The sequence below is a fragment of the Salvelinus namaycush genome, chromosome 7 (assembly GCF_016432855.1).
Source record: "Salvelinus namaycush isolate Seneca chromosome 7, SaNama_1.0, whole genome shotgun sequence".
NCBI lineage: Eukaryota > Metazoa > Chordata > Actinopteri > Salmoniformes > Salmonidae > Salvelinus > Salvelinus namaycush.
Genome location: NC_052313.1, coordinates 2,737,246 through 2,763,839, shown reverse-complemented (window position 1 = coordinate 2,763,839; position 26,594 = coordinate 2,737,246). Strand labels below are relative to the sequence as shown.

Genomic DNA, 26,594 nt, shown 5'->3' with positions numbered 1-26,594 from the left:
ACAACAGCTGATCAATTAGATATGGGGATGTGCTACCGAAATCAACGAATAACGGGAAACAACGCAATCACGCATGACGCATTCTCAGTATTCGAAAATAGAATGTTTAATAGTATGCATCATTTTAAAAAATCAAGTATGGTTTAAAATGCCAGGAAGTTGTGCTCATTTTATCAAGTAGAGTTTGATGGACACTTTTCCACAAAGTGGTGGTAGAGGTCACGGGCGATAGGTCTTACTTCTCAGTGGTGTAAAGTACTTAAGTAGAAATACTTTAAAGTACTACTTAAGTCGTTTTTGGGGGGTATCTGTACTTTACTTTATTATTTATATTTTGGACAACTTTTACTTTTACTTCACTACATTCCTAAAGAAAATAATGTACTTTTTACTCCATACATTTCCCCTTACAACCAAAAGTACTCATTTACATTTTGAATTCTTAGTAGGACAGGAATATTGTCCAATTCACACAATCCCTCGTCATCCCTATTGCCTCTGATCTGGCGGACTCACTAAACACAAATGCTTTGTTTGTAAATGATGTATGAGTGTTGAAGTGGCCCCTGGCTATCCGTAAGGAATTTTAAAATATTTTTACTTTTACTACTGATACTTAAGTGTATTTCAAACCAAATACTTTCAGACTTCTACTCAAGTAGTATTAAGGTATCTTTAATTTTACTAAAATAATGAAAATTGGGTAGTTTTTCCACCACTGCTAGTTTTCTTTCAGTAGCCAAGGAACAAAACTAGGCTACTTAATTGAGAAGATGGCTGAAGCCTGTGCAGTGATGTTCAAACGTAGGCCAAGTAGTTTTTTTGTTCTCCTTAAAATGATCACAAATAATTGCATCACAGGCTACATCTTTGAAACAGAAGTATTTTATATTAGATTTTTTTTTAAATCCAAAGTGGATTTCTGTTTTCTCACTGAATAGTGTTTCTTGTTCTCTTGGCCTTCGGCAGAGCTTTTTAAACTAAATCAAATCAAATTTATTTATATAGCCCTTCTCACCTAAAGACCTACCTTAAGACTAAACCATCTTTTGATTTCTGAATGTGTCTGCACCGGGGACTCAGGAAGAAATGGGAGTTTTATTTTTCCACCCAAAGTAAAGCATGTCATAAAAACAACGGGGACAAAGCCCAAAACAAACACGTATATATATATATAAATATAATACATGGATGTTAATACAAACACGTATATATATATATATATATATTATATAATATATATTATATATATATATATAATATATATATATAATACAGGGATGAATACAAACACGTATATATATATATATATATATATATATAAATATAATACAGGGATGTAATACAAACACGTTATATATATTATATATATATATATATTATATATTTATATATATATTAATACGGATGTAATACAAACACGTATATATATATATATAATACATGGATGTAATACAAACACGTATATATATATATAAATATAATACAGGGATGTAATACAAACACGTATATATATATATATATAATACATGGATGTAATACAAACACGTATATATATATATATATAATACATGGATGTAATACAAACACGTATATATATATATAAATATAATACAGGAGGTAATACAAACACGTATATAATATATATATATAATACATGGATGTAATACAAACACGTATATATATATATATATAATACATGGATGTAATACAAACACGTATATATATATATATATATAAATATAATACAGGGATGTAATACAAACACGTATATATATATATATAAATATAATACAGGGATGTAATACAAACACGTATATATATATATAAATATATAATACAGGATGTAATACAAACACGTATAATATATAAATATATAATACAGGGATGTAATACAAACACGTATATATATATAAATATAATACAGGGATGTAATACAAACACGTATATATATAAAATATAATACAGGATGTAATACAAACAGTATATATATATATATAAATATAATACATGGATGTAAAACAAACACGATTATATTATATATATATAAATATAATACATGGAGTAATACAAACACGTATATAATATAAATATATATATATATATAATACAGGGATGTAATACAAACACGTTATATATATATATATATATATATATATATATATATATAATACAGGATGTAATACAAACACGTATATATATATATATAAATATATAATACAGGGATGTAAAACAAACACTTATATATATATATATATATATAATATATATATAATATATATATATATATATAATATATATATATAATAATACAGGGATGTAATACAAACACGATATATATATATATAATACAGGGATGTAATACAAACACGTATATATATATATAATATATAATACAGGGATGTAATACAAACACGTATATATATATATATAATACATGGATGTATACAAACGCGTATTATATATTATATAAATACAGGGATGTAATACAAACGCGTAATATATATATAAATATAATACAGGGATGTAATACAAACACGTATATATATATATATATATATAATACATGGATGTAATACAAACACGTATATATATATATATATAATAATACATGGATGTAATACAAAACCGTATAATTATATAAATATAATCAGGATGTAATACAAACACGTCTATATATATTTATATAATACGGATGTATACAAACACGTTATATATATATAATAATAATGGATGTAATACAAACACGTATATATATTTATATATATATTAATATATAATATATATATATATATACAGGGATGAAATAACAAACACGTATATATATATATATATATATATATATATAATACATGGATGTAATACAAACACGTTTATATATTATATAAATATAATACAGGGATGTAATCAACGTATATATATATATAAATATAATACAGGGATGTAATACAAACACGTATATATATATATAAATATAATACAGGGATGTAATACAAACACGTATATATATATATAAATATAATACAGGGATGTAATACAAACACGTATATATATATATATATATATAATACATGGATGTAATACAAACAAAAGAGCGAGGTGTAAATCTCTAAATAATACACGGGACGAGACCCGTAATAACAAGTCCACAATAACACGTAGCATGAAAGCCGATACAACAAAGCACAGGTGCTCACAAGACCAACGGACATGGAGACAACAATCAACTAGGACAATGGGGAACAGAGGGCACATATATAACATACTAATCAGGGGGAATGAGAAGCAGCTGTCCGTAATGAGACAAGACAGTTTGGGGTGGGCGGTAATGAATCCAGTTAGAAGGCCGGTGATGTAGACCTCCAGAGCTGGTGAACGGAATGAGCAGCAGTATCTGGGGGATCCGTGACATTAATACAATTGGAAATGAGCTATTATCAGGTAGGTTGATGCTATGCATGGCATCCCACCCCCCACCTACTCAATCAATCAGGAGCCGCTACCATGTTGCGGCTCTTAGCATAGCTCTACTGCATACTGCATACATATATAGCTACTGACCCTGGAACTGAGCCTGTATATAGCTACTGACCCTGTATATAGCTACTGACCCTGGAACTGAGCCTGTATATAGCTACTGACCTTGGAACTGTCCCTGTATATAGCTACTGACCCTGGACCTGTCCCTGTATATAGCTACTGACCCTGGAACTGACCCTGTAAATAGCTACTGACCCTGGGACTGACCCTGTATATAGCTACTGACCCTGGAACTGACCCTGTATATAGCTACTGTCCCTGTATATAGCTACTGTCCCTGTATATAGCTACTGACCTTGGAACTGTCCCTGTATATAGCTACTGACCCTGGACCTGTCCCTGTATATAGCTACTGACCCTGGAACTGACCCTGTAAATAGCTACTGACCCTGGAACTGACCCTGTATATAGCAACTGACCCTGGAACTGTCCCTGTATATAGCTACTGACCCTGGAACTGTCCCTGTATATAGCTACTGTCCCTGGGACTGACCCTGTATATAGCTACTGACCCTGTATATAGCTACTGACCCTGGAACTGTCCCTGTATATAGCTACTGTCCCTGGGACTGACCCTGTACATAGCTACTGACCCTGGAACTGACCCTGTATATAGCTACTGACCCTGGAACTGTCCCTGTATATAGCTACTGACCTTGAACTGTCCTGTATACAGCTATGACCCTGGACCTGTCCCTGTAATAGCTACTGACCCTGGGACTAACCCTGTATATAGCTACTGACCCTGTATATAGCTACTGACCATGGAACTGACCCTGTATATAGCTACTGTCCCTGTATATAGCTACTGACCCTGGAACTGACCCTGTATATAGCTACTGACCCTGGAACTGACCCTGTATATAGCAACTGACCCTGGAACTGTCCCTGTATATAGCTACTGACCCTGGAACTGTCCCTGTATATAGCTACTGTCCCTGGGACTGACCCTGTATATAACAACTGACCCTGTATATAGCTACTGACCCTGTATATAGCTACTGACCCTGTATATAGCTACTGACCCTGTATATAGCTACTGACCCTGTATATAGCTACTGACCCTGGAACTGACCCTGTATATAGCTACTGACCTGAACTGACCTGTATATAGCAAACTGACCCTGGAACTGTCCCTGTATATAGCTACTGACCCTGGAACTGTCCCTGTATATAGCTACTGTCCCTGGGACTGACCCTGTATATAACAACTGACCCTGTATATAGCTACTGACCCTGTATATAGCTACTGACCCTGTATATAGCTACTGACCCTGTATATAGCTACTGACCCTGGAACTGACCCTGTATATAGCTACTGACCCGGAACTGACCCTGTAATAGCTACTGACCCTGGAACTGACCCTGTATATAGCTACTGACCCTGGAACTGACCCTGTATATATACGACAGGGAACTGACCCTGTATATAGCTACTGACCCTGGAACTGACCCTGTATATAGCTACTGACCCTGGAACAGTCCCTGTATATAGCTACTGACCCTGTATATAGCTAATGACCCTGTATATATCTACTGACCCTGTATATAGCTACTGACCCTGGAACTGTCCCTGTATATATCTACTGACCCTGTATATAGCTACTGACCCTGTATATAGCTACTGTCCCTGTATATAGCTACTGAACCTGGAACTGACCCTGTATATAGCTACTGACCCTGGAACTGTCCCTGTATATAGCTACTGACCCTGTATATAGCTACTGACCCTGTATATATCTACTGACCCTGTATATAGCTACTGACCCTGTATATAGCTACTGTCCCTGTATATAGCTACTGAACCTGGGACTGACCCTGTATATAGCTACTGACCCTGTATATAGCTACTGAACCTGGAACTGTCCCTGTATATAGCTACTGTCCCTGGGACTGACCCTGTATATAACAACTGACCCTGTATATAGCTACTGACCCTGTATATAGCTACTGACCCTGTATATAGCTACTGACCCTGGAACTGACCCTGTATATAGCTACTGAACCTGGAACTGTCCCTGTATATAACTACTGACCCTGTATATAGCTACTGACCCTGGAACTGACCCTGTATATAGCTACTGAACCTGGAACTGACCCTGTATATAGCTACTGACCCTGGAACTGACCCTGTATATAGCTACTGACCCTGGAACTGACCCTGTATATAGCTACTGACCCTGTATATAGCTACTGACCCTGTATATAGCTACTGTCCCTGTATATAGCTACTGACCCTGGAACTGTCCCTGTATATAGCTACTGACCCTGTATATAGCTACTGTCCCTGTATATAGCTACTGACCCTGAGACTGACCCTGTATATAACTACTGACCCTGGAACTGACCCTGTATATAGCTACTGACCCTGGGACTGACCCTGTATATAGCTACTGACCCTGGAACTGTCCCTGTATATAGCTACTGTCCCTGGGACTGACCCTGTACATAGCTACTGACCCTGTATATAGCTACTGACCCTGGAACTGACCCTGTATATAGCTACTGACCCTGTATATAGCTACTGACCCTGGAACTGACCCTGTATATAGCTACTGTCCCTGTATATAGCTAATGACCCTGGAACTGACCCTGTATATAGCTCCTGACCCTGGAACTGTCCCTGTATATAGCTACTGACCCTGGAACTGTCCCTGTATATAGCTACTGACCTTGGAACTGTCCCTGTATACAGCTACTGACCCTGGACCTGTCCCTGTATATAGCTACTGACCCTGGGACTAACCCTGTATATAGCTACTGACCCTGTATATAGCTACTGACCATGGAACTGACCCTGTATATAGCTACTGTCCCTGTATATAGCTACTGACCCTGGAACTGACCCTGTATATAGCTACTGACCCTGGAACTGACCCTGTATATAGCAACTGACCCTGGAACTGTCCCTGTATATAGCTACTGACCCTGGAACTGTCCCTGTATATAGCTACTGTCCCTGGGACTGACCCTGTATATAACAACTGACCCTGTATATAGCTACTGACCCTGTATATAGCTACTGACCCTGTATATAGCTACTGACCCTGTATATACTACTGAACCCTGTATATAGCTACTGACCCTGTATTAGCTACTGACCCTGGAACTGACCGTATATAGCTACGACCTGGAACTGACCCTGTATATAGCAACTGACCCTGGAACTGTCCCTGTATATAGCTACTGACCCTGGAACTGTCCCTGTATATAGCTACTGTCCCTGGGACTGACCCTGTATATAACGACTGACCCTGTATATAACAACTGACCCTGTATATAGCTACTGACCCTGTATATAGCTACTGACCCTGTATATAGCTACTGACCCTGTATATAGCTACTGACCCTGTATATAGCTACTGACCCTGTATATAGCTACTGACCATGGAACTGACCCTGTATATAGCTACTGTCCCTGTATATAGCTACTGACCATGGAACTGACCCTGTATATAGCTACTGACCCTGTATATAGCAACTGACCCTGGAACTGTCCCTGTATATAGCTACTCCCTGATATAGCTACTGACCGTATAGCATGACCCTGAATGCCCTGTATATAGCTACTGACCCTGGAAACTGACCCTGTATATAGCTACTGACCCTGGAAATGACCCTGTATATAGCTACTGACCCTGGAACTGACCCTGTATATAGCTACTGACCCTGGAACTGACCCTGTATATAGCTACTGACCCTGAACTGACCCTGTAATACTATGACCCTGGAACTTGTACCCTGTATATAGCTACTGACCCTGTATATAGACTACTGACCCTGTATATAGCTCGACCGTATATAGCTACTGAACCCTGGAATGACCCTGTATATAGCACTGACCTGTATATAGCTACTGACCCGGAACTGTCCCTGTATATAGCTACGACCCTGGAAACTGACCCTGTATATAGCTACTGACCCTGGAACTGACCCTGTTAAGCTACGACCCTGGAACGTCCCTGTATATAGCTACTGCACTGTATATAGCTACTGACCCTGTATATAGCTACTGACCCTGTATATAGCTACTGACCCTGTATATAGCTTCTGAACCTGGAACTGACCCTGTATATAGCTACTGACCCTGTATATAGCTACTGACCCTGTATATAGCTACTGAACCTAAGACTGAACCTGTATATAGCTACTGACCCTGTATATAGCTACTGACCCTGTATATAGCTACTGTCCCTGTATATAGCTACTGACCCTGGAACTGTCCCTGTATATAGCTACTGACCCTGGTACTGTCCCTGTATATAGCTACTGACCCTGGAACTGACCCTGTATATAGCTACTGACCCTGTATATAGCTACTGAACCTGGAACTGACCCTGTATATAGCTACTGACCCTGGAACTGTCCCTGTATATAGCTACTGACCCTGTATATAGCTACTGAACCTGGAACTGACCCTGTATATAGCTACTGACCCTGGAACTGTCCCTGTATTAGCTACTGAACCCTGGAACTGACCCTGTATATAGCTACTGACCCTGTATATAGCTACTGACCCTGGAACTGTCCCTGTATATAGCTACTGACCCTGTATATAGCTACTGACCCTGGAACTGACCCTGTATATAGCTACTGAACCTGGAACTGACCCTGTATATAGCTACTGACCCTGTATATAGCTACTGAACCTGGAACTGACCCTGTATATAGCTACTGACCCTGGAACTGTCCCTGTATATAGCTACTGACACTGGAACTGACCCTGTATATAGCTACTGAACCTGGAACTGACCCTGTATATAGCTACTGACCCTGGAACTGTCCCTGTTATAGCTACTGACCCTGGAACTGACCCTGTATATAGCTACTGACCCTGTATATAGCTACTGACCCTGGAACTGACCCTGTATATAGCTACTGACCCTGGAACTGTCCCTGTATATAGCTACTGACCTGTATATAGCTACTGTCCCTGTATATAGCTACTGAACCTGGAACGACGCTGTATAGCTACTGACCCTGTATATAGCTACTGTCCCTGTATATAGCTACTGACCCTGGAACTGTCCCTGTATATAGCTACTGACCCTGTATATAGCTACTGACCCTGTATATAGCTACTGACCTTGTATATAGCTACTGACCATGGAACTGACCCTGTATATAGCTACTGTCCCTGTATATAGCTACTGACCCTGGAACTGACCCTGTATATAGCTACTGACCCTGGAACTGGCCCTGTATATAGCAACTGACCCTGGAACTGTCCCTGTATATAGCTAGTGACCCTGGAACGGTCCCTGTATATAGCTACTGTCCCTGGGACTGACCCTGTATATAGCTACTGACCCTGGAACTGACCCTGTATATAGCTACTGACCCTGGAACTGACCTGTATTAGACTACTGACCCTGGACCTGACGCTGTATATAGCTACTGACCCTGTATATAGCTACTGTCCCTGTATATAGCTACTGACCCTGGAACTGTCCCTGTATATAGCTACTGTCCCTGGGACTGACCCTGTATATAACTACTGACCCTGTATATAGCTACTGACCCTGGAACTGACCCTGTATATAGCTACTGACCCTGTATATAGTTACTGACCCTGGAACTGACCCTGTATATAGCTACTGATCCTGTGACTGACCCTGTATATAGCTACTGACCCTGGAACTGTCCCTGTATATAGCTACTGAACCTGGAACTGTCCCTGTATATAACTACTGAACCTGTATATAGCTACTGACCCTGGACCTGTCCCTGTATATAGCTACTGACCCTGGACCTGTCCCTGTATATAGCTACTGACCCTGGGACTGACCCTGTATATAGCTACTGACCCTGGACCTGACGCTGTATATAGCTACTGACCCTGTATATAGCTACTGACCCTGTATATAGCTACTGACCCTGGAACTGTCCCTGTATATAGCTACTGACCCTGGAACTGTCCCTGTATATAGCTACTGTCCCTGGGACTGACCCTGTATATAACTACTGACCCTGTATATAGCTACTGACCCTGGAACTGACCCTGTATATAGCTACTGACCCTGTATATAGCTACTGACCCTGGAACTGACCCTGTATATAGCTACTGATCCTGTAACTGACCCTGTATATAGCTACTGACCCTGGAACTGTCCCTTTATATAGCTACTGTCCCTGTATATAGCTACTGAACCTGGAACTGTCCCTGTATATAACTACTGAACCTGTATATAGCTACTGACCCTGGACCTGTCCCTGTATATAGCTACTGACCCTGGACCTGTCCCTGTATATAGCTACTGACCCTGGGACTGACCCTGTATATAGCTACTGACCCTGGGACTGACCCTGTATATAGCTACTGACCCTGTATATAGCTACTGACCCTGGAACTGTCCCTGTATATAGCTACTGACCATGGAACTGACCCTGTATATAGCTACTGACCCTGGAACTGACCCTGTATATAGCTACTGACCATGGAACTGACCCTGTATATAGCTACTGACCCTGTATATAGCTACTGACCCTGTATATAGCTACTGACCCTGTATATAGCTACTGACCATGGAACTGTCCCTGTATATAGCCTTACGACCTGGAACCTGCTCCTGTATATAGCTACTGACCCTGGGACTGACCCTGTATATAGCTACTGACCCTGGAACTGACCCTGTATATAGCTACTGACCTGGGACTGACCCTGCATATAGCTACTGAACCGGAACTGTCCTGTATATAGCTACTGACCCTGGGACTGACCCTGTATATAGCTACTGACCCTGGAACTGACCCTGTATATAGCTACTGACCCTGGAACTGACGCTGTATATAGCTACTGACCCTGGAACTGACGCTGTATATAGCTACTGACCCTGTATATAGCTACTGTCCCTGTATATAGCTACTGACCCTGTATATAGCTACTGACCCGGACGACCTGTATAGCTACTGACCCTGGAACTGACCTGTATATAGCTACTGACCCTGGAACTGACCCTGTATATAGCTACTGACCCTGTATATAGCTACTGACCCTGGTATAGCTATGACCCTGTATATAGCTACTGACCCTGGAACTGACCCTGTATATAGCTACTGACCCTGTATATAGCTACTGACCCTGGAACTGACCCTGTATATAGCTACTGACCCTGGACCTGACGCTGTATATAGCTACTGACCCTGTATATAGCTACTGTCCCTGTATATAGCTACTGACCCTGGAACTGTCCCTGTATATAGCTACTGTCCCTGGGACTGACCCTGTATATAACTACTGACCCTGTATATAGCTACTGACCCTGGAACTGACCCTGTATATAGCTAGACCCTGGAACTGACCCTGTATATAGCTAGACCCTGTATATAGCTACTGACCCTGTATATAGTACTGACCTGTATATAGCTACTGACCACTGTATATAGCTACTGACCCTGGGCTGACCCTGTATATAGCTACTGACCCTGGAACTGTCCTGTATATAGCTACTGACCTCGGGATGACCATGTATATAGCTACTGACCCTGGAACTGTCCCTGTATATAGCTACTGACCTGGGACTGACCTGTATATAGCTAGACCTGGAACTGCCTGTATATAGCTACGACCCTGTATAAGCTACTGACCTGGAACTGTCCCTGTATATAGCTAGACCTGGAAACTGCCCTGTATTAGCTACTGACCCTGAACTGTCCGATATATCTACTGACCCATGTAAATAGCTACTGTCCCTGTATATAGCTACGACCTGGGCTGTCCCTGTATATAGCTACTGACCCTGAGGACTGACCCTGTATATAGATACTGAACCTGGAAACTGACCGTATATAGCTACTCGACCCTGGGACTGACCTGTATATAGCTACTGACCCCCCCCTGGAACTGTCCCTGTATATAGCTACTGACCCTGGGACTGACACTGTACATAGCTACTGACCCTGTATATAGCTACTGACCCTGGAACTGCGCTGGATATAGCTACTTACCCTGTATATAGTACGTCCTTGTACTATAGCTACTGACCCTGGAAATGACCCTGTATATAGCTACTGACCCTGAACTACTGTATATAGTACTGACCCTGCGAACTGACCCTGTATAAGCATACTGGACCCTGTATATAGCTGACTGACCCTGTTATATAGCTACTGACCTGTATAAGCTATGACCCGATGACTGATATAGCTACTGACCTGTATATAGACTACTGAGACCCTGTATATAGCTACTGACCTGGAACTGACCCTGTATATAGCCTACGGACCTGTTGTACTTGCCTGTATATAGCTAATGACCCTGGACTGTCCCTGTATATGCTACTGACCGGACTGACCCTATATAGTACTGACCCTGACCTGCCCTGTATATAGCTACTGACCCTGTATATAGCTACTGACCTGTATATAGCTACTGACCCGAACTGTCCCTGTATATAGCTACTGACCCTGGAACTGTCCCCCCTGTATATAGCTACTGTCCCTGGGACTGACCTATATAGCTACTGACCCTGTATATAGCTACTGAACCTGGAACTGACCCTGTATATAGCTACTGACCCTGTATATAGCTACTGACCCTGGAACTGACCCTGTAATATAGCTACTGATCCTGTAAACTGACCCTGTATATAGCTACTGACCCTGGAACGTCCCTTTATATAGACTAATGCCCTGTATATAGCTACTGAACCTGGAACTGTCCCTGCTATATAACTACTGAAACCTGTATATAGCTACTGACCCTGGACTGTCCTGTATATAGCTACTACCCTGGACCTGTCCTGTATATAGCTACTGACCCTGGGAATGACACAGTATATAGCTACTGACCCTGGGACTGACCCTGATATAGCTACTGACCCTGTATATAGCTAGATGACCATTGAATGACCCTGTATATCAGCTACTGACCCTGACCTGATTCCTTGTATATAGCTACTGACCTGGGACTGACCCGATAGCACTGACCCTGTAATAGCTACTGACCCTGTATATAGCTACTGACCCTGTATATAGCTACTGACCCTGTATATAGCTACTGACCAATGGAACTGTCCCTGATATCTAGCTACTGACCCTGGACGTCCCTGTATATAGCTATGACACCTGGACTGACCCGTATATATGCTACTGACCCTGGAACTGACCTGTATATAGTACTGACCCTGGGACTGACCTGCATATAGCTACTGACCTAGGAACTGTCCCTGTATATAGCCTACTGACCCTGGGACTGACTGTATATAGCTACTGACCTGGAACTGACCCTGTATATACTACTGACCTGGAACAGACGCGTATATAGCTACTGACCCTGGAATGACCTGATATAGTACTGACGTATATAGCTACTGACCCTGTATATGCTACTGACCCTGTATATAGCTACGAACCTGGAACGAACTGACCCTGTATATAGCTACTGACCCTGGGACTGACCCTGTATCATAGCTACTGACCATGTATATAGCTAAGACGACCCTGGTATAGCACTGACCCTGGAACTGTCCCTGTATATAGCTACTGACCCTGGGACTGACCCTGTTATAGCTACTGACCCTGTATATCATGCTACTGCCCTCGTATAAACAACTGACCCTGTTATAGCTATGACCCGTATATAGTACTGACCCTGTATATCAGCTACGACCCTGTATAAGCTACTGACCCTGTATATAGCTACTGACCATGGAACTGTCCCTGTATATAGGCTACTGCCCTGGACCTGCTACCCTGTATATAGCTACTGACCCTGGAAACTGACCTGTATATAGCTACGACCCTGGAACTGACCTGTAATAGCTACTGACCTCGGAATGTCCTGATATAAGTACTGACCCGACTGTCCCTGTATATAGCTACTGACCCTGGGGACCTGACCCTGTATATAGATAATGACCCTGGAACTGACCCTGTATATAGCTACTGACCCTGGAACTGACCGCTGTATAGCTACGACACTGAATGCCTGTTTATAGCATGACCCTGTGTATTAGTACTGTCCCCTGTATATAGCTACTGACCCTGTATATAGCTACTGACCCTGGAACTGACCCTGTATATAGCTACTGACCCTGATATAGCTCCTGTATGTATATACATGACCCTGTATATAGCTACGCCCTGGAACTGACCCTGTATATAGCTACGGACCCTGGAACCTGACCCTATAGCTATAGCTACTGACCCTGGACTGACCCTGTGTATATAGCTATGACCCTGGTATATAGCTACTAGACCCTGTGTATAGCTACTGACCCTGTATATAGATACGACCACTGGAACTGACCCTGTATATAGTACTGACCTTGTGATAGCTATGACCCTGGAACTGACCTGTATATAGCTACGACCCTGGACCGACGCTGTATATAGCTACTGACCCTGATAGCTAATGTCCCTGTATATAGCTACTGACCCTGGGAAACTGTCCTGTATATAGCTACGTCCCTGGACTGACCCTGTATATAATACTGACCCTGTAATAGCGGGGTGGTTTACTGACCCTGGAACGACCCTTGTATATAAGCTACTGACCCTGGAAATGACCCTGTATATAGCTACTGACCCTATTAGAACTGACCCTGTATATAGCTACGACCGTATATAGCTACTGAACCTTATATAGCCTTGACCCTGGGACGACCCTGTATATAGCTACTGACCCTGGAACTGTCCCTGTATATAGCATATATGACCCTGGACTGACCCGTATATAGTACTGACAACCGGAAACTGTCCTGTATATAGCTATGATCTGTGACTGACCCTGTATATAGCTACTGACCTGGGAACTGTCCCTGTATATACGAACTGACTGAACCTGTTATAGCTGACTGACCCTGGAAATGTCCTGTATTAGCTACTGACCCTGGAAACTGTCCCTTGTATATAGCTACTGACCCTGGAACTGTCCCTGTATATATCTATGACGTATATAGCTACTAGTCCCTGTATATAGCTACTGACCTGGACCTGTCCCGTATATAGCACTGACCTGGACTGACCCTGTATATAGCTACATGACCTGGGAACTGACCCTGTATATAGCTATGACCCTGGACTGACCCTGTATATAGTACTGACCCTGGAACTGTCCCTGTATTATAGCTACTGACCCGGGACTGACCACTGGTTACATAGCTACTGACCCTGGATATAGCTAGACCCTGGAACTGACGCGGTATATAGCTACTACCTCTGTAATAGCTACTGTCCTGTATATAGCTAAGACCCTGGAAACTGACCCTGTATATAGCTACTGACCCTGGAACTGACCCTGTTATAGCTACGACCTGGAAAACTTGACACTGTATATAGCTACTGTAACTGTATTATAGCTACTGACCTGTATATAGCTACTGACCCTGGAACTGACCCTGTATATAGCTAATGAGCATGGACCATGACGCATGTTATAGCTACTGACCCTGTATATAGCTACTAGTCCCTGTATATAGCTACTGACCTGGAACTGTCCTGTATATATTATGACCTGGACCTTGTATAAGCTAGACCCTGGACTGTACCCTTTATAGCTACTGACCCTGGACCTGTCCCTGTATATAGCTACTGACCCCTGACTTGGGAATGACCCGTATATAGCTACTGACCCTGGACCTGACGCTGTATATAGCTACTGACCTGTTATATAGATACTGACCTGGTATATAGCTACTGACCCTGGAACTATGTCCCTGTATATATAGCATGACCATGGAACTGTCCCTGTTTATAGCTACTGTACCCTGGGACGGACCTGTATATAACTACTGACCCTGTATATAGCTACTGACCTGGAACCGACCCTGTATATAGCTACGACCCTGTATATAGCTACTGACCCTGGAACTGACCCTGTATATAGATATGATCCTGTTAACTGACCCTGTATATAGCTAATGACCCGGGAAACTGTCCACTTTATTATAGCTACTGTCCCGTATATAGCTACTGAACTGAACTGTCCCTGTATAACTAATGAACCTGTATATAGCTAGACCCTGGACCTGCCCTGTATATAGTACTGACCCTGGACCTCGTCCTGGATATGATACTGACGGGACTGACCCGTATATAGCTACTGACCCGGGATGACCCTTGTATATAGCTACTGACCCTCTTATATAGCTAATGACCAGTGAATGACCCTGTATACAGCTACGACCCTGGACCTGGCCCTGTATTTATAGCTATGACCCTGGGACTGACCCTGTATATAGCTACTGACCTGTATATAGCTACTGACCCTGTATATATAGCTACTGAACCCTGTATATCGCTATGACCTGTATATAGTACTGACCATGAACTGTCCCTGTATATAGCTACTGACCCTGGACCTGTCCCTGTATATAGCCACTGACCCTGGGACTGACTGTATATAGCTACTGACCCCTGGAACTGACCCTGTATATAGCTACTGACCCCTGGGACTGACCCGCATATAGCTACTGACCCTGGAACGTCCCGTATATAGCTACTGCAACCCTGGACTCGACCATGTATAAGCTACTGACCCTGAGAACTGACCCGTATATAGCTACTGACCCTGGAACTGACGCTGATATAGCTTACTGACCCTGGAAACTGACCGCTGATGTATATAGCTACTGACCCTGTATATAGCTAACCTATGTCCCTGATGATAGCTACTTGACCCTGTATATAGCTACTGAACCTGAACTGACCCTGTAATACTAAAACCCTGGGACTGACCCTGTATATAGCACTGACCTGTATATAGCTAGACCCCTGATATAGCTTACTGGACCCTGGACCTGTCCCTGTATATAGCTACTGACCTGGATCGACACCCGTATATAGCTATCTGACCTGTATATAGCTAACTGACCCTGTATATACAACTGACCCTGTATATAGCTCGACCTGAACCGTCCGTAGTAAGCTACCTGACTGACCTGGTATATAGCTACTGACCCTGTATATAGCTACTGACCATTTGTATATAGACTACTGAGCCACGCGAACTGTCCCTGTATATAGCTACTGACCCTGGACCTGTCCCTGTATATAGCATACTGACCTGGGACTGACCCTGTATATAGCTACTGACCCTGGAACTGACCCTGTAATAGCTACTGACCCTGAAATGACCCTGTATATGAGACTACCATGATATAGTACTACCGTGAACACTGGACCGCCTGTATATAGTACTGACCCTGGGACTGACCTAGACTCCGTATATATACTGAACCCTGGAAATGACCCTGATTATTAGCGATGACCCTGGAATGACGTTAAGTACGACCATGTATTATATGTCAGCTACATGACCTGACTGCAGTTAGATCCTGACTGACTGTATATAACTACTGACCCTGTATAGCTATGGACCTGCTGACCCTGTATACTAGTATGACTAGGATACTGACCAGTTGTATATAGCTACTGACCCGGAACATGTATATAGCTACTGACCCTGGATATAGTCTGACCTTGACTCCCTGTATATGCAGCCTAGGATGACCTTATAGCACTGCTGACCTATAAGCTATACCTGGAGACCCTGTTAAGCTAACCCTGGAACTCCCATGCTACTATCCTTAGCTGACCATTGACGACCTGGAACTGACCCGTTATAGAATTACTGTATAGCTCTACCTGACTCCCTGATATAGTACTGACCTGGAACCCTGTAATAGTACTCGAAATGCCTGTCAATCATACCTTATAGCACTGCCCTATGATAGACCTACCGGCCTTAATTATACTGACCGGGCTGACCTGTATTAGCTGACCTGGAACTACCTGATGCATGACATAGACTACTGTATACACTCGCTGGAACTGTCACCATGTAATAGCTACTGGAAAACCTCCCTGGGTAACTACTACTGACATACTGACTGACCCTGTATATAGCTACTGACCCTGGACGACGCTGTATTATAGTACTGACCCTGTATATAGCTTACTGTCACCTGTATATAGCTACTGACACGCGGAACTGACCCATGATATAGCTACGCCCTGGACTGACCCTGATTAGCTACGATAACTTACTGTTATAGAGCCTAATGTTGACCGTATATAGCTATCTGACCCTGGAACTGACCCTGTGATATAGCTACTGACCCTGTGAACTGACCATGTATATAGTACTGACCCTGTATATAGCTACTGACCCTAGGGAGAGAGCGAAACAGAAAGAGGATCAAAGGGTTTTGGCAGAGACAAACTGCACCAGTAAACTAACCTTCCTCTCTTTTTTTTCCTCCTTCCCCCTCTTCTCTCTTTCCTATAGACCACCAAGGCATTCCTTCCCAAGATGCTGGAGCTGAACCACGGTCACATTGTGACGGTTGCCAGCTCTCTGGGGCTATTCAGCACAGCTGGTGTGGAGGTGAGTTACTTCACATGAATGAGACACACTCTCTCTCTGCGGTTAGTTAGTTAGTAGTACACACAGAGACACAGACACAGATATTTGCCTTTCTCGTATTATTCCCCTCAACTCTGGAAATTTAAAGAACAGAGATGAACTTTAGGGGCCCTCTGTCTGGGGGCCTGTTACGGGGCCCTCTGTCTGTAGCTTGGGGGGTTCTGGGTGTGGGGGCCTGTTACGAAGCCCTCTTATGGGTTACGGGGCCCTCTAACTGTAGCTGGGGGGGGTCTAGGTGGGCCTGTTACGAGCCCCTCTGTCTGTAGCTGGGGGGACCTGTTTTTGGGCCTTCTGTCTGCAGCTGGGGGGGTCTGGGGCCCTTGGCTCTGGGGGAAGAACAGGCTGACAGGTCTCCGTGGGAGGGAGACATCTTCATCAGGTTCTTTGTGAAACCATCGCAGCTCTCTCAGTATTCACATCACAGCCAATTCACTCTAAATGGAGGGGACTTTGTTTTCACTTTTTTGTGTGTGTGTGTGTGGGGGGGGGGGTCGTCTTTCGTCCAGGCCCCTCACTGTTTCTTTTTGTGTGTTATCTGAGTCAGTGTTAAAAGGATTTGATGTGGTCATTTGTCCTGGGGACAATAAGAAGATAGGCTGTAGCTGTCACTCTCTGTTGTGTGTTCCAGAGGAGCCTTCTAGAATGCTTCTTTAATATTCTAGAACACATGGACTCCCTTTCACTCCCTCTCTCCATTCCAGAGTGGTGTCATTTTCATTCTGTCTTTAGGCACCGCTACCCCATTGCCTTTTTGTTTTTCTAGCTGTTGTTGCACGGACGGGAACTCATCTATAACCGTTAAGTCTCTCTTCAAAGGGACTGGAGCACAGTCAAGGTTTTAACCTATAATACTTCATAGAAATTGAATGTGATTTTAAGGCAGGAGGGACTATTCATTTAGGAACCATAGTCTGGCAGGCTTGTCACGTGGGCACAGTCACGTCTCCTTTATCCTCGCTGGGTTTCTTCAGTCATGTCTCCGTTATCCTCGCTGGGTTTCTCCAGTCACGTCTCCGTTATCCTCGCTGGGTTTCTCCAGTCACATCTCCTTTATCCTCGCTGGGTTTCTCCAGTCACGTCTCCTTTATCCCCGCTGGGTTTCTCCAGTCACGTCTCCTTTATCCCCGCTGGGTTTCTCCAGTCACGTCTCCTTTATCCCCGCTGGGTTTCTCCAGTCACGTCTCCTTTATCCCCGCTGGGTTTCTCCAGTCACGTCTCCTTTATCCCCGCTGGGTTTCTCCAGTCACGTCTCCTTTATCCCCGCTGGGTTTCTCCAGTCACGTCTCCTTTATCCCCGCTGGGTTTCTCCAGTCACGTCTCCTTTATCCCCGCTGGGTTTCTCCAGTCACGTCTCCTTTATCCCCGCTGGGTTTCTCCAGTCACGTCTCCTTTATCCCCGCTGGGTTTCTCCAGTCACGTCTCCTTTATCCCCGCTGGGTTTCTCCAGTCACGTCTCCTTTATCCCCGCTGGGTTTGCCCAAGCTGCTTTTTGAAGATTAGTCCCCCGGCGAACCATCAAACCCTCACTGCCCCATAGCTCAATCCAACCCCAACCCATAACCCCAGCTCATAACCCAACCCCAGCCCATAACCCCATAACCCCAGTCCATAACCCAGTCCATAACCCAACCCATAACCCAACCCAACCCCAGTCCATAACCCAACCCATAACCCAACCCCAGTCCATAGCCCATAACCCAAACCCAGCCCCATAATCCAACCCCAGTCCATAACCCAACCCCAGCCCTGTGCCCACCAGGCCCATAACCATAACCCAACCCCAGCCCTGTGCCCACCAGGCCCATAACCATAACCCAGCCCTGTGCCCACCAGGCCCATAACCATAACCCAACCCCAGCCCTGTGCCCACCAGGCCCATAACCATAACCATAACCCAACCCCAGCCCTGTGCCCACCAGGCCCATAACCATAACCCAACCCCAGCCCTGTGCCCACCAGGCCCATAACCATAACCCAACCCCAGCCCTGTGCCCACCAGGCCCATAACCCAACCATAGTCAGTTCTACAACTGAATGCATGGAGGGTTGGAGGGGTTATGTGATCTTTGTCCCAAATGGCATCCTATTCATTTTGACCAGGGTCCACAGGGCCCATAGGGCTCTGTTTAAAAGTAGTGCACTATATAGGGAATAGGGTTCCATTTGGGACATTTCCCCGTGGCCGTGAAGCTACTGAGAAGCAGAAAGCAGCCTGTCTGGGGTGAGACCTTGATCATGTTCAGCTTTTTACAGGGATACCTGTTCTGTCAGTACTGCAGTCTGGTCCGGTGTACAAACACGGATACAAGCTGAATCACCTGTGAAACTATAAAAACCTAGCCAGACAGCCACTCACATCACCATCTCACAATGCAGGGTTTTAAAGTGGGTACTGGTTAGACAGCCACTCACATTACCATCCCACAATGCAGGGTTTTAAAGTGGGTACCCGTTAGACAGCCACTCACATCACCATCTCACAATGCAGGGTTTTAAAGTGGGTACCCGTTAGACAGCCACTCACATCACCATCTCACAATGCAGGGTTTTAAAGTGGGTACCCGTTAGACAGCCACTCACATCACCATCTCACAATGCAGGGTTTTAAAGTGGGTACCCGTTAGACAGCCACTCACATTACCATCCCACAATGCAGGGTTTTAAAGTGGGTACCTGTTGTCCATAGAGAGAGAGAGAATGAGAATTGGCTTGGAACCTCTGACCTTGGCAATTTGACTAGTTAAACCCGTAGGTCCATCCATTATGGCGTCATTGACCTAAATGGTGACGCCCGTTCTATTCAGTGTAATTCTCTGACCGTGTCCTTACTCCCGTTTGATAGCTACACAGGATTTAACAGGGACACCTTTTTCTCTCATAACCCCTATAGGACTACTGCGCCAGTAAGTTTGGGGCCATCGGCTTCCACGAGTCGCTGAGCCACGAGATCAAGGCTTCGGATAAGGACGGCATTAAGATGACGCTGGTGTGTCCCTACCTGGTGAACACGGGCATGTTTGAAGGCTGCAGGATAAGGTGAGAATCAATCAATCAATCAAATCATTCACTCGATCAATCAATCAAATGTGATTCATAACATTTTCATAGTGCTTTATCACTTAGCATTAAATTGTTATTTAAATATATACGTTGAGATTAATAATTAAATTAAACGCACAAGGGAATCTACTGCTAACAGCAATGTTCCGTTAAAAACAAATTCCCCGGACACGGAGCAAATTTTAGGTCTAATGAGCGCAAACTTCAACGTTGTGAAAAATCTACTTTTGACACGCGTTTATTGTGAACACTGAGGCTGTACCCACTTTGAGTTACAGTTTTAACAATGGCCAAGTAGGTCACTTTGGCTATTTGATCATAATGTAGATCTACCAGAGTGTCCTACCATCAAAAACAATGGAGAAAGTGCATCCCATAACATTATAACATGGAATTAGCTGTTCTATCATTCAGGCTACAGTAGCAGACAATGTGTGGTGTTCAATGTAGACCTACATTCCATGAGACTTTTGAAGAAAAAGATATGCAGGGCTTGATATCAACCTGTTTATCCACTTGTCCGTCAGACAAGGAGGTGACTGAACATGTTGTGTTTGATGCAGGACACCACTTTACAAAATAAAATGCATATTTATTTACATACCATTATTACAGGAGAAAGAATCAGACAAATTATACTACCCTCTGCCTGTTGGCTACTTAGCTTATTCAAGCCTGTCTTAAAATACAACACTGCCCCTTTAAGACAGAATAAAATCTCTCTACATGACTGGCTTTTCAGAGATGTCTAGAAATATACACATTTTTGTGCTCTTGTAGGAAGCAATCACTTCCCCCATTGCTGACTATAAATTAGCTATAACTTGGCTAATAATTCACTAACTAGAAATAATATGTACAAATATACACACGCGGCTACATGCAATGGGCTTGTGATGTACTGTATTGTACTAATACACTGAGTGTACAAAACATTAAGAACACCTGCTCTTTAACAGACTGACCAGGTGAAAACCATGATCCCTTATTGATGTCACTCTTGTTAAATCCACTTCATTCAGTGTAGATGAAGGGGAGGAGACAGGTTTAAAAGAAGCATTTTTACGTCTTGAGACAATGGAGACATGGATTGTGTGTGTGTGCCATTCAGAGGGTGAATGGGCAAGACAAAATATGTAAGTGCCTTTGAACGGGGTATGGTACGAGGTGCCAGGTGCACTGGTTTGTGTCAAGAACTGCAACGCTGCTGGGTTTTTTCAAGCTCAACAGTTTCCCTGTGTTTATCAAGAATGGTCCACCACCCAAAGGACATCCAGCCAACTTGACACAACTGTGAGAAGCATTGGAGTCAACAGGGGCCAGCATCCATGAGGAACACTTTCGACACCTTGTAGAGTCCATGCCCCGACGAATTGAGGCTGTTCTGAGGGCAAAAGGGGGATGCAACTCAATATTAGGAAGGTGTTCCTAATGTTTTGTATACTCAGTGTACTGCACTGTTCTATTGACTTGACTTACAGCCTTAACCTGTATGTCAGTGTTTCACCTAGAGCTCTACTGAACCAAGGGACACCCTCTCCTACCTCCCCTAACAGGTGCACCCTGGATACTGTTCCCCTCTTTAGTTACAATGCCTATTCGAGGGGTTTAGATAAGATCAGACTTGGTTGTCTGTTGTGTACAAACTCTGCACTACATTGCTGAATAGCACCCTGGGCACTTTCCCCTTGTGTTTATGTGTGTGTTCTGCCCTCGTTCTGGCTGTCTCTAACTGTTATGCCACTTCCTGTCTGTGCAGGAAAGAAATCGAGCCATTCCTGCCTCCCCTGAAGCCAGAGTTCTGTGTAACACAGTCTATGAGGGCCATTCTCACTGATCAGGCTATGATCTGCACACCGCGTATAGTATACATGGTCAACTTCATGAAAAGGTCAGTCCCAGTCTTTCTCCCTCTGTCTTTCTCTCTCAATTCAATTAATAAATACATGCTTTTATTGGCATGAATGGGTGGTTTCCATCTCTACTCTACTCTCTTTCCACACCCCTCTCCTCTCTTTCCACACCCCTCTCCTCTCTTTCCACACCCCTCTCCTTTCTACAGTGTGTTGTGAATGAATTCATGTCTCTAAATGAAGAGCTTTGTGTATCTGACCTCTGACCTCTGTTCTCTCTCTCTCCTCTCTACAGCTTCCTGCCCTTCGAGGCCATCGTGTGTATGTACAGGTTCCTGGGTGCTGATAAGTGTATGTATCCCTTCCTTGCCCAGAGGAAGGAGCTGATGAACAACAACGAGGCTAAGGGGGCGCTGTTGCCGCGGGGCCCATAACCCTAGAGGCACAAGGATAAGACCACTGAGGGTGCATGGAGGAGGAGGAGGAGGAGGAAGAAGAGGACTTAAAAAGACTGAATTTAGACTGGTGAACTTGCATTGAGCAGAATCAAAGGTCCTCTGAAACGATACCAGCTGTGTACTACACAAAGGATTTTACTTCTCTTAGTTTTTTTTCCATATTGTCTTTTTTATTTTTTATTTTATTTTTTCTTCTAAGGTTTGTTTAAAGAAACCGACGATCTATATACTGTGTCAATAGTTTTTTTTGAAATCATATGAAAAAAAGGTATTAACTATTTACGTAATGTAGTCACCAACTTTTTATTTAGTATCTTTGTGGAAATATACAGTATGTTACTGTACAGTAAAATCTTGTCACTTTTAGTTTCTCTTTTATTTGTAGACATGCACTGTAATACTGCCTTTCTCTACACGGCCAAGTCTCTGTAGAAACGGTTCAAAATGGCATTTCATCACCCAGACCAACATGCAAAATAAATTTACACGTACATGTTATTCAATCATTGCACCAACACCGCTCACGTTTCTCAGCGAGCGTCTGGGTAGCCAGGCGCTAAAAGTAGAACTGCAAATCCCGCCTCTCCCATCTCCTCATTGGTTTTTAGGAGCATATACCCATGTGGGTGATTGAAAGATGAACTGAGGTCCAACACTCCAGTCCAGTTGGTGGCGGTAACCGATTTAGTCCATCTATTTCAAACAGTTCAAATTAGTTGTACCTACCGGCCATTGATTTGGGTAAATCTATCCGCCAAATGTCTCAATTTAATGTGACTTGTTTCAGCAGTCTTTATCACACTTCTGACTTATTGCTGGCCCTATCAATCACCACATCTTAAGACGTACACTAACGTTCAAAAGTTTGGGGTCGCTTAGAAATGTCCTTGTTTTCCATGATAACATGAAATGAGTTGCAATATGAATAGGAAATATAGTCAAAATGTTAACAAGGTTATAAATCATTATTTTTTCCTTGAAATAATAACTGTGTCCTTCAAACTTTGCTTTTGAATCCTCCATTTGCAGCAATTACAGTGTTGCAGACTTGGCATTCTAGTTGTCAATTTGTTGAGGTATTCTGAAGAGATGTCACCCCATGCTTCCTGAAGCACCTCCCACAAGTTGGATTGGCTTGATGGGCGCTTCTTATGTACCGTAAGGTCAAGCTGCTCCCACAGCAGCTCACTAGGTTTGAGATCCGGTGACTGTGCTGGCCACTCCATTAAAGACAGCTGGTACTCTGACTGCTTCTTCCCTAGATAGTTCTTGCATATTTTGGCGCTGTGCTTTGGGTCATTGTCCTGTTGTAGGAGGAAATTGGATCCAATTAAGCTCCGTCCACGGGGTATGACATGGCGTTGCAAAATGGAGTGATAGCCTTTCTTCTTCAAGATCCCTTTTACGCAGTAACAAATCTCCCACTTTACCATCACCGAAGCACCCCCAAACCATCACATTGCCTCCACCACGCTTGACAGATGGCGTCAAGCACTCCTCCAGCATCTTTTCATGTTTTATGCATCTCACGAATGTTCTTCTTTGTGATCCAAACACCTCACACTTAGATTCGTCTGTCCATAACACTTTTTCCCCCCCAAACTTCCTCTGTCCAGTGTCTGTGTTCTTTTTCCCATCTTAATATTTTCTTTTTATTGGCCAGTCTAAGATATGGATTTTTCTTTGCAACTCTGCCTAGAAGGCCAGCATCCCGAAGTCGCCTCTTCATTGTTGACGTTGAGATTGGTGTTTTGCGGGTACTATTTAATGAAGCTGCCAGTTGAGGACTTGTGAGGCGTCTGTTTCTCAAACTAGACACTATAATGTACTTGTCCTCTTGCTCAGTTGTGCACCGGGGCCTCCCACTCCTCTTTCTATTCTGGTTAGAGCCCGTTTGCACTGTTCTGTGAAGGGAGTAGTACACAGTGTTGTACGAGATCTTCAGTTTCTTGGCAATTTCTCGCATGGAATAGCCTTCATTTCTCAGAACAAGAATAGACTGACGAGTTTCAGAAGAAAGTTCTTTGTTTCTGGCCACTTTGAGCCTGTAGTTGAACCCACAAATGCTGATGCTCCAGATACTCAACTAGTCTAAAGAAGGCCAGTTTTTTTGCTTCTTTAATCAGAACAACAGTTTTCAGCTGTGCTAACATAATTGCAAAAGGGTTTTCTAATGATCAATTAGCCTTTTAAAATGATAAACTTGGAATTAGCTAACACAACGTGCCATTGGAACACAGAAGTGATGGTTGCTGATAATGGGCCTCTGTATGCCTATGTAGATATTCCATAAAAACATTAACAATGTCTACACTGTATTTCTGATCTATTTTATTTTAATTGGACAAAAAAAGTGCTTTTCTTTCAAAAACAAGGACATTTCTCAGTAACTTCAATCCTTTGAACGGTAGTGTAATTCCAATCAAACCAATGAACAGCCCTTTTTATCTATCAGTGCGTGATGTGTGTGAGGAGGAACTATGTCACTAGCTGGTCTGTTTTCACGTCTTAGTTCAGACGTTCAGTAGTCTCCACCATTTCATAAAGTGACAAGTGAAAATTAAAACTTTGGTTGATCTGTTTTGTGAATACAGTACTACATTGCCCTTCGTGGAAACGTTGACTCCCACTAGGTTTGCAAATTTCTGGCAACTTTCCCTAAAATCCCAAGATTTTCAGTTTAAAAAAAAAGAAGATTTTTCCGGATTTAAAGAGACACAGTAAATCAGAATCGTCCAACCAGGGAATTTGGGGGAAGTTAATGGTCTCCATAGTTTTTTGCTGCTTTGATATTTGATCAACTTTAAGCGGGAGTAGCAGGACTGCAGAGTTTTATGAATCGTTGAAATACATTCCAGTAGGCGTCATTCCTTCAGTGATGTGCCTAAATTCTCTACCTCTTCATTTGCCATTCATTGACAGTATGACACAAGCCTCATTTTGTAATTCTTTCTTTAAAAAAAAAAACTGCTCTTTTAAGCAGATGTGGTTCTGATGTTTTTGTGTCTCTCTAACTAACTTAAAATGAATAAAGTGATTTTTAGATTATTTGGTTATTACGTGGTGTGTCTGTCTCCTCTTTTAAGCCCGTATTCAAAAAGAGACCGAGTAAGAGTGCTGATCTCGGATCAGTTGTGTCTTTTCAGATCATAACACAAAATATAACATGGATGGCGGGGACTGATAAGCACTCCTAGACTGAAACAGGCCTTGTCCTGATTTCTTAGCTGGGACAGTGAACACAATGGATTCTACACACACACACAAGATACTATTGACAGTAATAGATTGCATAATATGGTGCTTTTTACAAGG

General features: G+C 43.1%; 1 protein-coding gene across 1 annotated transcript; it reads left to right on the top strand.

Moving 5' to 3' along the window:
* Positions 1–17,775: 17,775 nt before the first annotated feature.
* LOC120050287 (retinol dehydrogenase 10-A-like) lies at positions 17,776–23,645 on the top strand. Its single transcript, XM_038996862.1, has 4 exons — positions 17,776–17,869; positions 20,799–20,944; positions 22,728–22,859; positions 23,117–23,645. Exons 1-4 carry the CDS (start codon positions 17,795–17,797, stop codon positions 23,253–23,255), a joined length of 492 nt encoding a protein of 163 aa, XP_038852790.1. The 5' UTR covers positions 17,776–17,794; the 3' UTR covers positions 23,256–23,645.
* Positions 23,646–26,594: the final 2,949 nt, after the last annotated feature.

Bases quoted from the DNA above. Each gene is read 5' to 3' on its own strand.
- LOC120050287 (XM_038996862.1), top strand. From the start codon at position 17,795: ATGCTGGAGCTGAACCACGGTCACATTGTGACGGTTGCCAGCTCTCTG. The intron at 20,945-22,727 runs GTGAGAATCAAT...CTGTCTGTGCAG, and splicing joins TTTGAAGGCTGCAGGATAAG to GAAAGAAATCGAGCCATTCC. The intron at 22,860-23,116 runs GTCAGTCCCAGT...TCCTCTCTACAG, and splicing joins ATGGTCAACTTCATGAAAAG to CTTCCTGCCCTTCGAGGCCA.